At 42.9% G+C, this 16,178-nt stretch overlaps 1 protein-coding gene across 1 annotated transcript in view; it reads left to right on the top strand.

The window, feature by feature from the left end:
• p3h2 (prolyl 3-hydroxylase 2) overlaps positions 1-16,085 on the top strand; it is a 55,102-nt gene extending 39,017 nt beyond the window's left edge. Inside the window, exons 3-15 of the mRNA XM_035416272.1 lie at positions 379-568; positions 5,366-5,497; positions 7,065-7,192; positions 8,706-8,795; positions 9,596-9,636; positions 11,043-11,134; positions 11,302-11,429; positions 12,063-12,158; positions 12,323-12,473; positions 12,706-12,823; positions 13,327-13,402; positions 13,732-13,872; positions 14,604-16,085. Coding sequence (XP_035272163.1) covers positions 379-568; positions 5,366-5,497; positions 7,065-7,192; positions 8,706-8,795; positions 9,596-9,636; positions 11,043-11,134; positions 11,302-11,429; positions 12,063-12,158; positions 12,323-12,473; positions 12,706-12,823; positions 13,327-13,402; positions 13,732-13,872; positions 14,604-14,696 — 1,476 coding nt within the window. The 3' untranslated portion in view covers positions 14,697-16,085. The remainder of the gene's footprint in view (positions 1-378; positions 569-5,365; positions 5,498-7,064; positions 7,193-8,705; positions 8,796-9,595; positions 9,637-11,042; positions 11,135-11,301; positions 11,430-12,062; positions 12,159-12,322; positions 12,474-12,705; positions 12,824-13,326; positions 13,403-13,731; positions 13,873-14,603) is intronic.
• Positions 16,086-16,178: the final 93 nt, after the last annotated feature.

Raw genomic sequence — 16,178 nt, 5'->3', positions numbered from 1 at the left:
GTTCAGTGTCACATTGATGCATAGAATCACTGATTCCTTTCCTCCCGAGCATAGTTAGGGAAATTGTACTGTGCGGTCATTCTTACTGTGTAGAGGAGCTTCTGCGGCTCTGGTCGTAGCCCGGAGGTCTGAAAGTGACCGCTGGGCTATGGTCGAAGGAGACGAGTTTAGATGACTGAGTGCTGCTTGTGGGGAACATTAAACCCACAGAGGTCTACCCAAGGACCTAGCGTCCAAGATGCGTTCAGAGCCAGCCCAGGCTTGGTGATAGACCTCGCCGCACGAGTGGAAGAAAGTGGCGGTCGCGAGCCGTTTTTAGGTCCCGTAAGCACAAGCGCAACAGTGATGTTTCTGTCTGTGTCCCGCTGCTGTTTACAGAAAGCTTTCACGGCGGGGGTGAAGCTCTATGACAGAGGCGAGTACGAGGAGGCCATCGCCTACTTCGAGGAGGCCCTGGAGGAGTACTACAAAGCGGACGTGGAGTGCAGGGCCCTGTGCGAGGGTCCGCAGAGTTTCGGCGAGCACGAGCACTTGAACTACCGCCCCGCCCTCTACGAGCTCATCTCCGGTACGGCCGTCCGCACGCTCCAGCTTAGCGCTCGCATGAAGTTTCCCTGGGCCTCACCCGGGCCTGGAGCACGGTAGCGGGAAAAATAAAGAGAGCTGCTCTTGGTGTCTTTAACTCTGTTTAAGGCCTGCGTTCCCTTATAAAAACCAGCCGCTCTTGGGTGCGAGGCACACATTTCAAACTGCCGTGTCGGTTGGTCCTCTGAACACGCCGCTAACGTTGCTCAGATTTCCCGCCGCACAGACCGGCTGCGTTTCACACGTAACCGCCATCGCGCCGCGGGAGTGCGCTGCGTCTCAGGCCTGTATCCCCTGCGGCGCTCGTTCAGGCCGCCTATTGTTTACTAAATGGTAGCATATGGAGCCAATGTGAGCCGAATTCCCAACTAAAACATTCGGCATGCTCCCTCCTGGAGAAAAAAAAAAAAAACATAAATGATTGACAGGCAGCGGAAGACTAATTTGGTTATTCGGTTGTGGATGTGGACTTCTTATTTTTACATCCACCGGGCTAATTCCCCCCCCCCACCCCCTCCCCTTCCCTGCTCCCGTCTCTCTGGTCCCAAACGCATTGCCCAGTGTTTACCTAAGCCGTGCTCCACTGACATGTCTTCAGCTGCCATGGTTAATGCCTAACGAAAAGCGCCATTTCCTTCAGCTGACGCTATCTAAATATTTTCCGGTGTCTTATTAAGAATGTGTTTTGCCCCTTTATTGTGTCTTTTTATGTTCTGTGCAAACTCTCCTGGGAGATAATAAATGTGTGTTAGCTCATGTTAACAGTTTTATGCAGCGTGTAAAAACTGGCTGTCCTTCAGCCACGGGCCAAGATTTTAATGTAGAACACAAGAGTTGCCAGTTTTTTAGGGGTTTTTTTTCAAAAATTGTATACCACAGTATTAAAAGGCATCATACATCAGGGTCTTATTATAAGAAATAGCTGTACTTAAGAGAACAGGAATGATAATTTTTTCTGGCCATGGGTGCATTTCCTAATCTTATTGTCAGTTTTCCCTTTCAATCTGCACCTCAGGGGGCTACATCTTGCCTTTGTTATGCCTGATCACTTTAAAGTGATATTTTTAATGTGAGCGAATAGTGTTTTTGTTCATTAGCTGCTAATCCAGAATGACTTTCATTTGGCACAAGGGTAAGACCTGGCACGAGGTCGCGGGGCAAGGGGAAAGCAGGCATTGCGGTACACGGAAAGGGGTGATTGAGAAGAGTGGCATCAACGACACGCCAGGAAGACAAGAACGGTTGTGGATGCAGGTTCTCTATTATTGCAATGAAGACACAGGGATGTTCCAAAATGGCTGAGTGAACCAAGTGAACCGAGTGACAGGAGCCTAGATTTGCTTTTCGTGTTGGCAGCCTAAAACAAAATGACGGAGCGGCTTACTTTGGCTGATGGGATGCAGAATTGCTCTGTCAGCGATGGCTGCTCAGCTTCCGTCATTTAAAACAGAATTCTCTGATAAATCATGAGCACATTTCCACCAAAAACCCGAAAACCTCGGCTAAAGAGCAGACGTGGCCCCTGGGAAAGGGTGATGTGTCTCTTGGACTGAGAACATGACATGTATGATATATAGAGTAGCTGTTTTTCCACAGATATGTTGGAAACAGTGGTCATGGTAACATTTGCAATTCATTTGTAGAGACGTTTATTACAACCTGTTTTGTACTGTTTTCACCGTAAATAATAAGCATGAAAAAATAAGGAAGATACAAAAAATATACCAAAAAGACAGTGTGCTTTGTTAGCTAAACGATACGCAAATTTAAAAAAACTATTAAATACTTGCCTACCCTGCTGCTGTGTAAAACTGCTTTATATAAAACTGTTTAGAGAAACCAAAATTAAATAGCATAGAGAAGACTGTGAGTAATTTTCTCTGGATGGAAACAGTATATATGCATATATGTATATATGCATCCAGTAGAGTTCGCAAAGATATGAAAATTGGAGGCACCTGAATTAAAAAACTGCACTCCCTGTCCATACACATATGACCTGATGAGCATCAAGATCCTGGTAAATGTGTATATACAAAATAGAATATTTACTAGTATAGTTAAACAGTTATATTTTAAGGAAATACTGTTAGACAGACATATTACAGACAGCTAACAGCCACACTTGCATGCACTCATCGAGATATAAGCAAATCTGTTTTGAGACTACATTACATCTCTATTATATTTCCAAGCTCGGTGCCTGTGAATGGGATCGTAATTTAGCACTGTGAGGCTTGCATGAGAGTTTTCTGTGTGTGTATTGATGCGTTGAGTAGCCAGCAGCTGACGACAGGGCCAAACAGGCCCCGTATGACTCTGTAATAATTTCCAGAGCCCGGTGCCGGAGACAGAAGTCTTAGCCTGTGCCAGAGCGGGGGTCGCCATGGAGAAATGTGAGCCATAAAACCCATCTCTCCGCTCCTCCGTTGTAACGCCTCTCACTTGTAAAGCCGGTCGTAAAAAGAACACAGAGGAACAGGAACTGAAAGCGGCCAGTTCGCTACGGTCAGTGATGGACCCACGAGCCGAGCCACACGGCCAGCGTGTTTTATCTGGACCTGTGGAGCGGTTGTACTTTATCTTGGCCCATTTCATTACCCAAAATGCAGTGCCAATTACCACTCGAGCAGTAGCGGTCCTTTGGGACCCTTTCTGTGTACGGATTATGAACTATTTTATCTTAGGAGATTTATGCACCCATATTGACATAGCTGGTTATTGTTCAGGGGTTACAGTAGCACAGCTGGAAAAGGGATTCCATCTGTAAGCAACTAACCCTCCAAATGGGCGTAGGGACTGTGTCAGCCTAGGGAAAACTTGAGAAATGTATTGAAAATGCAATGATACCATTGACAACATTACCTCACTAGGAAGATCATTACCTTACTATAAAAACAGACTTTCTTATTTGCAGGAGATGCTGATGGTCAGGTCCGCTCATGGAGTTTGCGTTCACTCTCCAATTAAACTAATGACGAGGGGCATAGCTCCAACATGTGCAGAATTTCTTCAACAACAGAAGCCAACGTGCGCACTTTGGAAATGGCTTTGCGTATTTCATTTTGGCTTGTCACTAATTTCCTTTACGAATTACTGAGGAACCACATTGTTGGCATTGTGCTTTTCAGCAGAGATCGTTGTAGTATCAACTAAGAAGTCCTGAAGTCCTCTAGAAATTGCTATTTGAGAATGATGAAAAACATGTGAAGGCAAATAGTCTTACTGGTGTGCTGTCCTTTTTTCTTGTTTGTATTTCTTGTGTAGGAGGGGGACACAGGATTGATTTATGGCAGCTGGAGTAATTCCTTAGTGATTTTCTCGATAGCATGTCTTGCATCAGACCTTGGTAATGCCGCTAACTCAACCTCAGTCCACACCGCTGTTTCCAAAATGGCTCCATTCCCAGTCCTGAAGGGCTGTTTTGAAACCCTCATATTGGAGGAATGAAAAAAAATTAAATCAGTTTTATTGTTTCCTCGATGGAAGGAAAGCTGTTTTTGCCTCTGTTTGTAGAAACTTTTCTGGCTGGAGTTTAAGATGAAAGTTTAACTCATTGAAAGTCTCCTGGGTTTTTCCATGAATGGAAACAAATTAAATCAGCTATAAAGTATTCATTACTAAATTATACACTAGTATTCTTTGAGTGCTCAGACTTGCCCAACGCCTCTTATAGTAAATGTTCCTTGTCCTTTGAAACCTTAAAGAAAATTGGCCCACAGAACAGTGTTAGGCTGTGGGCTTAGAACCTTACAGAGCAGAGGCTGTGTTTCACGATCGTGCTACCTGTGCTTAGGTAACATTCTTTCTAGTTATCACACTTAATGACCTCGTTATGAGTGGGAATGGGTGTAGTGCCTTTCATGATGTTTCATGAAGATACTTGCTAGTCACAGCTTGTGGTGTCTGATGAACAGTTTCTCTGAATACGGTAAATAGTTCTAATGGAAATTAGTGTCAGAGGTCTCAGAGTGGTCAGATGACATCAATCTGACAAAATTAGATGATTTCATGGCTATGCACAGATCTGTTTTAAGCACAAAGACTATAATCTTTTTAGGCAAAATAAGGACAATCTATTGACCATAATTTGGAAAACGCATTTTCTACTTACTAATGAACACAAGAAAAGAACTGGTATAGAAGCCTATCTAGAAATGTACTGAAATAAGCTTCTGACATCACATATGTATGCTGAATAGTGTGCTGTGTGGAGAAAGGTGTCTTTTCTATTATACAGTAGTATTGAGTTTTGTGTGCCTTCTATCTTGTTACTGATTATTCTTTATTTAAAATGTCCAACAGTAACAAAAGACAATTTAGACAAATCTCGGACATGAAAAACATTCTTATCATTGAAAACATGCGTATCATTCAAAGTCAGACTGTGGTCAGTTTACTGAAAAAGTAAGTGCCAGTGCTGTCTGCACAGAAGATTTTCAATTTCCTGTCCAAACATGCAATTATCAGCCAGATCTGTGCACATCGTGGGATAATGGCATCTGTGTGTGAAGGGTTTGGCTTGCGTTAAGTGTAAATTCGGTTTAAACACGGCACTGTCGGCAAACAACCTCTTCCTGTGTATACTTGAATACTTGAAGCCGAAACACTGATGTGTTTGTGCAGAGGTGGGCGCGGTGCACGTCCGATTGGTTTCTCAGTTCAGTGAACCCTGGTAATGTCAGAGGCCTGCTACTGGGCCCAGTGCTGTCTGCGCTGTGGTCTCGTCTGCGTAGCTTCCTGCGTGGCGTGATGGACTGCCTTGCCCTGTGTGTTTCAGATCATTTCACGCAGGTCCTGCACTGTGAGCACGAGTGTGTGCGAGACCTGGCCACACGCCCCGGACGCCTCTCCCCGATGGAGAACTACCTACCTCTGCACTACGACTACCTGCAGTTTGCCTACTTCAAAGGTACTCCATCGGCCCGTCTGCTACTCACTGAACAACGTGGGTCTTGAAAGCTGGAAAAACACCTGGATGGCAATAAGGAGAAAAACAGAAATGAAAATGACTCCAATTTTGTTTGACTTTGATCATATCAGACAGGAATGAATGACTACTGAGTCATTTCAAATTACCTGGGCACAAGGGGGTTGGTGTACATGTTATTAAATTGCAAACAGACTCTGGCTTTTAAAGGGCCAAACATAAATTTGTACATTGCAAGAACAAACAAGAGAACCAGCCTAGAAGCAGTCAAGAGATGACAACACAAAAGTGAAATACGTGGATAAGAATGGCAAGAGCCCAATCTGTAGACGCTACTGAGAAAGAGGGCTTTCCGGCCCTCCCCAAATTATACTTAATCTCCACAAATACACTCATGTGGCCAATCAGACAAAGTGGATTACTTTGGCCTGCCTAAATTCTGACCTCATTCCATAAAGTGATTTGCGACATCTCAACTAAAACAGACCCTTTGTTGCAGTACTCTAAAGTTCTCTACTATAATAGAGATGCTAATCTAAAAAGCCCTGTGGAAAAATTGCTGGAGTCAGTAATTAAATTTAAGGAAGTGGAACTTTTTGTTACACCTTAGTTTTTCCTCATTTGAAAGAATGAAATGTTCCCTTTAATGGTCTTTCCACTGTGATTTGTTGAATTAATCTCTATATCTGTGGAAAATATAATGTCTTTTTTTTCTAGAAGTGACACATTCAAGCTTTTTACGAGCTTGCATGGTGAATTTAAAAGTATCAGTTTAACCCCTGGCCTTTAAAAAAATGTTGTGAGGCTTCCTGGAATTCTTTTTTGGTATTTTTACGTCGGGTCTCCTCATGCAGCAGCCAGTCGGCTCTGTGATGAAGTGTTTCAAAATGAACCGTTAATAACGTTTTGTTTTTACGAGCGGGAGGCCCGCGATTGTTTACGACCTCGGAAATAACGCAGATGGGGCGAGCGCGTAAGTGTTTCCACCGCTCTTGTCGTTAGGGGATGCGCGGATTTACAAGGGCAGTAAAGCGCGTCGATGGGGGGACCGCATGCGGCGCGGGACCGCGATGAAGTCAACGCGCCTCCTCGGCTCCGCCTCTGCCCCCGCCGCTGCTCAGAGCTGCCTGCTAAAATAGATTTTTAGCCTTTTTTGGACTTTAGTTCAGTTTCCGTCGTCTCGGCGAATTCTCTCCAGTATCCGCACTTTCCAGGAATTTCATACTGCGTGTGTTTTGAATACTTGGCTTTCATGAGTAGATGTGTCTCCTAGTCAAGGAAATGGAAACGTGACGTTTGGTTGGTGCATTGTATGACATGAAATGATACCAACAAAGGGATTTGAATGGTGACGTAACAGAGTGTTAGTAAAATCCAGAGCGTAAAATATGCATGTCTATGGTAAAATCAGCCTTGAGAGGATGCAGGAAGGAGTGATTGGACAAAAAAGGGAGGCATGATTGACAGCTGCATTCAGGAACTCTACCTTTCATAACACTGTTTGAATGGAGCGATGCCTTGTCAGCAGCGGTGTGGTCTTGCTTTCCAGTGAACATGATCCAGGAGGCCATGGAGTGCGCCCAGTCCTACCTGCTATTCCATGAAGGAGAGGAGTTCATGACGGAGAATGTAGACTACTACAGGGAGGTGCTGGGGCAGGAGGTCAAACCACGGGAGGTGAGAGAGTTGAAAGCACAGCTGTGAACTGTGAAGCCAAAATGCCCCGAGGAGTCGCACCTCAGAACATTTACGTAACTCTGCCGTGCTATCGTGCTAATACGGTAGCATTGGAAGTCCTTGTTAATTAGCTGTCATTGATGTACTATAGCGGAAATATCAATTACTAAATGATGATCGGGTTAATTCATTATTTGAAATCCACATACAGATTCAACCCTCCTTGTCCATGCCTGGTCAATGCCATAGTTTATTGTGGAATAAATAGATTCAGGTCCTTGTGCGTCCAACCAGTTCCTGCTTAACTTAATTGTATCAGTTAGTTGCATGTGTTTAATGCATGTCTAGTTTTTTCAACAGCCATGTCGGCTCTGCTTATATTTTGATTAAGGGCCCATTATATATTGCGGTGAATCTATTTCCCTTTCGTTGTTCCTGACGTCAAATGGTAATACACACAGGTTTAAGTATGTAAACAACTGACAGCTGAGTTTGTACCAAACTGTACACATACTGTATGATGCGTCTGTGGCCTCTATTTGAGGATGTGCCATTACTGTGTAGCCAACCTCGCAGTTTGGCCCCTGCAAACTGTTGGAACCTTGCCATGTTGGAACTTTGACAACGCAGTGCGTTTTAACAGCAAATACAGTCAGGCGGGGAAAATGAGCGCCTCATAAAATTATTAGCATGAAACCAGCACGCCATTGTAACGACAAGAAGCTTCCCTGTGGCGCAATGAGCCAGCGGTGTCGTTAGCCACCGGAACTGACCGCGGTTCAGAGCTCACTGTTCATTCGTTGCGTTTGCGTGCCCGGTCATGTCGCCCCGGACACCCCCCCCCATCCCCTGAGGGCAGACGCCAATGGCAACTCGCTTACCCAGTGCTATCAAGCACTCCCGAAAGGAATTCCGCTTTTGAAGAATATAAATTACTCAGGGGAGCGAACGCAATCCCCCCCCTGCCGTAGAACTTACTGGGACGATCTGGGAGCCGCTCGCGTTTTTTTCACAGTTCGGCGGCTGTGGCCGCTACTGTCAGCTCCAGTTACATAACTCTCTCGAACGCTGCCTCTCCCTGATTGCGAATGAGGTCCTACACAGGCCCGTTTTTTTTTTTTTACACAGAGGGATGGGCCTCACTCCAGTTACAACAATCCCTTAAACCGGTGCCAGGAACAGCCAATAAAGGGGCTGCCGCAGGACACCGAGAGAGTGCGCCGCGCTCACAACGGGGTTCAGTCACGGCACATTTACTGAGGTCACACCTCCGTAGGCCTAAGATCAAAGAGGAGCACCAGCCATTGCAGAGCAGGGGGGGGTAGTCCTGGGGAGGGGGCTTTCGCAGACAAGGTGGGTGACTCATAAAGTGACATAATAGAACCGCATCAAAGCCCACCTGACTTGCCTGTTTTGACGAGCGGAGTCGCGTTTGAGGGCAGGGCCCGAGGACGGTCGGCGAGCGGCCAGCGTGAAGAATAACGCTGACCGCCGCGTGTTTGTGCGTCCGCAGGAGGCTCAGCGCTACATCAAACGTCACCGGCAGGAACTGGACCTCCTGCGCGTGGGCAGCGAAAACTTGGGAGTTGAGTACACAGAGGGGGTGAGTATGAGCCAATTGAAGGCAGATGGCCATTTACAGGGCGATCGGGACTTTTCAGCACTTGCAGACGTGATTAAAGTTGCAGCGCTGTGGAAAACAGGGAAGGTTTCCTCCGGGCACAGGCCCAGCTGTCGCTGTAGTGTTGTTTCAAATTTCTTGTGGCAACGTTGCTGCAACGTTAGGGGAACAATGTTGACAATGGGTTAGCTTTGGAGTGTGCTGACGAACAACACTCCGATTGAGTCATCAGTTGGTGAGTGCTGAGTCTTGTGTCTTAAATCAGAACCAGAAGAGAAGCCCTAATTACCACCAGAAGTTAAACCCAAATATGTCAGCACCTCCTTTTTGTTGATCATTTCTTTTTGTGTCAAAGAGTAACAAGACTTATAAGAGCAATGTGACTTTAAAAACAGTTGTGAGAGTAGTTGTGTTTAAAGAGCACGCTGCATGGGGAAGAATGTGAGAGGAATGGCAGAGAGGGGCAGGTGCCTTGGCTGGCAACATCTCAGGGAATCAAATATTCTGCTTGTAGCACCCTCGTGTGGAGAATAACTGTTACGGCAGCTGTAGTTTGAGGTTCTCAATATTCTTAAATTTTTTTTTAGTTCTTCGTGATCACGTTACAATATATTTAGCCAGTGCTTATATTTAGATTAAGTAAAGTGCTCTAAGCATGCACATGGACATATATGATGATGAACAAACCAATAAGAATGTAATATGTGCATATAAATTCTGGAACTGGAGATTGAAGGTATTGAAAAGATAATATAGGATAATATGAATCTTTGTTGTTGTAGAACTATTGGAGCAGCTCTGGTGGAAGGGAAGATGTTAACAGGTAAGATAGAACTTACATTTCCTTATTAATTTAAATGTAAAGAGGTTTGCATTACAAGTGGCAAAAATCAATGTTCATGTAGATTGTTCTCTGAACTGGCAACATGTCACTTACCTTGAAGGTATACACTAGTTTACTTAATATTCAGTCAATGGGAAATCAAATATACCTACATTGTACATTCTCTCAAGTGGGGTTACTTGATATTATGAACTTGACAATTTTGAAAATAAAACTTTTTTTTTTTCCATTATTGTTTTTAACAATTTTCATTTCAATGAATGTTAGCGACTGCTTCCTGCTTACTCATTTGTAGCAAATATAACCCTAAATGCAGGATATAAATGTACAGTAATGTATACTGAAACACAAAAAATTATTATCGACATGATTACATAAAATGCAAAGCATTGCAGAATAACATAATTGTGGTTTTGTGTACACTTAACAAATGTTTTTAGTCATCCTTTTTTCTATAAGAAATTATGTATAGATTATGTTTCATTGTATATGAAACAAGCCATTACTTGGCGAATGGCATAACTGTCATCCCAATAAAAATCTACAAAGAAATTAAATAATTTCTCCTCAAACTTTCTCTATTGATAATGTGATGCTTGTCAGTGGTTATTTATCTAAATCAGAAGCCTACATATTTGTACTATTTTATTTTCTGTTGCAATAGGAAACTGTATTTTGATTTTTAAGTTTATGATGACACCTGCTGGGAGACAAATGTAATGACATAAAATAACCAAATTTTAAAGGTCCTGTGCTCATTAATATTCATATTAATAAGACACCTAATATGTAAACCAAAATTTTTTTTTAAAAAGCCCAGGGGGAAAGGAAGCCAATCTCAGCACAGCCTTTTCTATGTTATTTATTTATTTATTTTATTTTATTTTATTTTATTTTATTTTATTTTATTTTATTTTATTTTTAGTTTATTTTTATTTTAAAGAATTGTTTAAAAATATTTATGGGCCATTTGTAAATGCAAAAAAAATTACCAATACAACACATCAGCAAAGAATTCACAGATTTCTGTTTCCTGGACCTTTAACTATTTTCACACCTTATTGACATGCAGGGAGACAGAAACTGAAAATGTTATTGCCATTCTATTCATAGTAGCCATTCTGGAAGGTTTTTTTCATTTAACAGTGAGTCAGAGGCTGTTTTTCTGAATTTATTATTGGTGCATACATTCTGTTATAAACCCTATTAAACACTACATCTACAAACAAGAAACTAATACCAGAAAAACATGTGTTACCTTTTATTGTGCGATGAAAACAATAAAAGGTAAACATTTAAAATGTAACAGCAGATTGAAGTCCTTTGTTAACAGGCCAGTTAACATTTTAACTGACTGGTGACTCTGTGCTTCAATCTCTAAACAGAATCCCTTCAGGCACAGATGGCTGGATGGAGTATGTCCCCATCTCAGAGAAGAAGAACGTGACGGCGAACGAGGTGAAGGAGCTGAGAGAGGGTGGGTCCCCGTCTTCCTCCGACACCAGGGAGGCACTTCCCTCTGACGCACCACGTTTTTCACAATACTGCGGGTGTATCATGGAACTGCGTTGCGATGTCGTTCTGTGTGTAAGAGGTGTTGTCATGGAGAGCTGATGCGAGCCTGTCCTTTTGGTCTGTGCGTAGGAGGACCGCTGGTGTATGACAGCGTTCGGCTGGTCCAGAACTCGGAGGCCCTGAACGGAACGCAGAGGGTGCTGTTCGATGATGTCATCTCTGAAGACGAGTGCGCGGAACTGAAGCACCTTGCCCACGTGAGTTCCCATCGCCGTCGAATATTCCGGGGGTTGGACAGCTTGACTGTGGTTTTATTTGTTTATTTTTTAATTCCACCATGACCTTTAAGAGACTATTGCTCACAGCAAGAAGGTCCTTGGTTTGGAATCACAGCCAGGGCCTTTCTGTGTGGAGTTTGCATGTTTCCTCCCACAGTCCAAATTTAATTTAGGTTAATTAGAGAGTTTAAATTGCCCCTAGGTACAAGTGTGTGAGTGAGTGGTGTGTGTGCCCTGCAATGGACTGGCAAACTGTCCAGGATGTATTCCTGCCGCTCGCCCAATGCATGCTGGGATGGGCTCCAGCGACTCCCATGATCCTGACCTGGAATAAGTGGGTATACACAATGGATGGATGGATGGATGGTTGAGAGACTGATTCAGTGAAAGTGTTTAGACAGTACCTAACACTGAGTTGAAGAGTGTCATGGTAGTAGAGCTGGCCGTTCTTCAATAGAGTGAGAATTGCAGGTTTTTCAGAGAAATAAATTGTGTGTGTGTGTGTATGCATATTTTTGAAGAGCATTTTTCTGTGGAATGAACGAAGGAAAGAAAGAATGACTGGATGCAGCCCGAGGCAGTGATTTTGTGCTGTGTTTGACTCCCTGACAGGCTGTCATGATGGCTGGTGACGGGTACCGAGGAAAGACGTCCCCCCACACGCCAAATGAGAAATTTGAGGGGGCGACGGTGTTGAAGACCTTGCAGGTGCGGGATTCCTTCGCGCTGCAATAAAGTAGCCCGCAGTTCAGAAACATACAAATATGTGGCCCCTGTCAATGCGTGCAAAGCTAACTGTGAGCCTTAGAGGGCTTTGTGTCTGAGACGTTGAAAGCTGTCTGTAACGTTGATCCCCGTGTCGCTGGTTGCAGTACGGCTTCGAAGGCCGCATCCCGCTGAAAAGCGCACGCATGTTCTACGAAGTCAGCGAGAAGGCGCGGCAGATCATCGAGTCCTACTTCATGCTCAACTCCACCCTACACTTCTCCTACACTCACCTGGTGTGCAGGACCGCCATCACTGGTGAGGGTTTCTCCACCTGCATCGCCCTCTGCTGGCCGTTAGCTTACATCACAGGAATAAGCCCAGTACAGAGTGGTTTTCTGAGCAGGGAGATGTGTATGTAGTACACAGTACGAGTGGCTTATTGAGCAGTGAGAGGTATATGTAACATGGGTGCACTAGCTCTACTACAGGCAGGAGACACAAGTCTTCAGTGTGAATTTTTTATTTTTTTGGATTTCTACTGGTGTAGGTCAACAGAACGTTAGAAGTGACCTCAGCCACCCCATCCACGCCGACAACTGCCTCTTGGACCCAGAGGCCAATGAATGCTGGAAAGAGCCGCCCGCCTACACCTACCGAGACTACAGGTCAGACCCCGTCTGCAGCTTTGCCTGCTTTGTAGCCATGGTTACTTAAGCATCATATTGCTGTTAATAGATCGCTTTCCACAATCTTTGTCTGGGTAGTAATCTTGGTGAATTATCAGCAGTACTACAATTCTTTAGACCGAAATTATTTGGACCATAATTAAGAAGTAACCTATAATAGTATGCTAAAGTAAGCAACAGTAATTATACAGTATTATACAGAATTGGACAGTAAACTCTTCTTTAAATGACTATAAGTGGATCTCAAATCAAACAATCAACGTTACCTTGTTTGATTAAGTTGTACTTTGTCATTTTGTCTTCCTGGCTTTTCATGCTTTTCTTATGATGTTCAGTTCACTATATCCAAGCTTCCAAACATTTTGACTGCTGCGTCTCAAAATCAAACATCAATTGTATTTTCCATTTACGGTCACAATTCAACATGCAACAGAGAAAGTTCTAGATTTCTTATTTCTCATGTCTAACTCCATCTCTTTCAGTGCTCTCTTGTACCTCAATGGAGATTTTGAAGGAGGGGAGTTCATCTTCACAGAAATGGATGCGAAAACAGTCACAGTGAGTGTTCTTTTTCCTAAACAGAGAAAAAGAATCTGAATAGAATCACTGGAAATAAAATTATTTGTCCTTAATATTTCTTTTATGGTAGTTTTATGTCTGACCTTCTGGGCAGAGTTCTGTCACAGAAGCAGCATTGTGTTGAGGTAAACTTTGCCATCTTGCAAAGACCTGGGTTTGCGGAAATGCATTTGAAAAGTATGTTCATGGAACAAAATAATACTGTATGAAATATGCGAACCTCAGCCTTATGGTAATGCACGTAAGGAGCAGTTTTATTTATTTTATTTTTCTTGCAGTAACGCGATTTCTGTCATGTCTCGCTTTAGGCGTCGGTCAAGCCCAAGTGCGGGCGGATGGTGGGCTTTTCGTCAGGAGGGGAGAACCCCCACGGGGTGCGAGCGGTGACCGGTGGACAGAGGTGTGCCGTGGCTCTTTGGTTCACTCTGGACCCCCTCTTCAGAGAGCTGGTGAGCTCGCAGTGGCACGTACGGCACAGACATGCTGTGCGCTAAATACCTGCAGTGTGGAAACGTAGTTCCTGTGTTTTTAGTGGGACATAGTTTAGAGAAACGGGAGAACGAATTTTATTCGTTGATATTTGTTTTTTCAGTCGGACATTGTTCAGTCAGCAATTAACTTATTATCTCAGAGAATGTCATATTTTTGGCTGGACCGCAACAGCGGGGCCAGCCCTACAAACGCGAATGTCTGTGACTGAGTGACTGAGTGAGTGATGAAGTTACACCATTGGTTGGCGGGTCCAGCCATATACTAGGTTTTGACCTGGTCTTGTTGAATGTAGCCAAAGAATGGAGCAAGTAGTGAGCCAATCATGGCTGTTTGCATTAACCTAATGTACACTCGTTATGTAAGCAGCATAGTTTGCAAAATGATTGGATAGATCTAAGATTATTTTATGAGTCATCTTTATCTTCAGAAGTCATCTTTTTGAGTTATTGTAGGTAGAAAGAAAAAAATAGTATGTATTTTGTACATACAGCCATATAATTTGGTTTGTTTTTCAATAAATGCGTATATATTAACTGAATACTTATCTGAAGTTTAAAAAAAAAATATATATATATATATATATATATATATATATATATATATATATATATATATATATATAGCCTATATATACTGCTGTGAATTATATATATATACAGAGGCACTCATCTACACCCATTCATTGCAGGAGAGGCTCCAGGCAGATGAAGTGATGGAGTCATTGAATAACCAGCAGCAGTTGGACCACGGGCTCAGCATCAACCCCAAGGACGAGCTGTAGTGTCAGGGAAGAGGAAGTCACAACTGAAAATGATTATCTTATTTATTTAACAAAGTTGATTTTATCAGAACAAGTTTTATTTTTGTACTGTTTGAAGTGCAGGTTTTGTTTTGTTTTTTGTTTTTTTTTGTTTTGTCTCCTTGTGACATCTCTTGTGTGCTACCTATACCGGTACTTGAGTTCACCTCCGGTTTTATTCCTTTCCTCCTCCGCGTGTTTGGAAACGTCGTCCTTCGCAGTGCCTGCCGATGAAAACGCGTCGTGCGGGCGCGCCTGCCTCAGCGCTGAGCGTCGTGCGGGGGCCCTCCGCCGGGGGGGGGTTCAGCCGCGCCTCATAGATTTATTACGCTGGGGGTGGTGCTGCTGTATAAAGGCCTTTCCAGCGTGAGGTAGATACTGCACTGTGAACGAAGCCAAAGAGAAGAACAGCGTGTAACTTGATTTTCCCCGTTTTCAAGAAAAGCAATCTCTGGGTTTCCCATTTTCAGGGTATTCACATAAAGTGTAAACATGAAACTTTCACGGTATCTGCATTTTTCATAAACCGATTGGATCTGGGATGAATATGTTGAGAGCATTATTATTTGAGTTATTGTTATATAAAAAAAATTATTTAATGTAACTATTAAAATATAGAAATTTAGAATATTTTAGTACAGAAATATATTTATATTTAGGTTATCAGTATATAATTCAACAGAATTTTGATAGAAGATTAACTGACGGTCACATTTAAGCCAGGATAGTGAACAGGATAGTGAAATAAATGTTTGTTTTGCGTTTGTCCCGGTCCTGCGTAAGCATGCGTACAGGCACACGCATTAACACAGTGGATAAAGACACACGTCATTGGTGCACTTTCTCCTTTATTTAGCGTGCTATTGTATACGGTATTGGGCCACTGCCTTCCCTTCAGCTCGGCTGCGAGCAGAGCATTGTGTTTACAGAAGGTGCACAAGGCCGTGGTGTGCGTTCGGATAGACGCGCTTAATACTAGGAACTTTTATACTTTTTTTAATAAAAGATGTTAAATTTATTCCTGTTTCAAGGAATTCGTAATTCGATGTGGCAAATAGTTATCCTTTCCTTTCAAAATCATATTTTCAAAGCAATGTCGACACGGGCGCAGTTACATACTTTTAATACAATGGACACTGGGCATGCCTTGTTACTGAGCTGCTTTATTTATGCATCCACTATGTAACTCCTTCACTGAAGTCTTTATTTATCTTACATTTCACCTTTGATAAGGGAGGAAGGCCACTTGTATTTTTGTATTTTTGTCCCATTAATATTTAAGATGGAAACTCTAGTGAACTGAAAACTGAAATGATGTACTTTCATTTTTCTTGTAATTGATATGTAAATAAAAAAACTATGGAAAAATCATTATTTCCTTTGTGAATTAAAGAGTGAACAATGTATATGATATGAGAATGAGACTTCCTGTCAGCTTGAAGATAAAGCATAAGTTAGCTAGAA

This window comes from Anguilla anguilla, chromosome 4 (genome assembly GCF_013347855.1).
Source record: "Anguilla anguilla isolate fAngAng1 chromosome 4, fAngAng1.pri, whole genome shotgun sequence".
Lineage (NCBI taxonomy): Eukaryota > Metazoa > Chordata > Actinopteri > Anguilliformes > Anguillidae > Anguilla > Anguilla anguilla.
This window is presented reverse-complemented; position numbering and strand designations above follow the sequence as displayed.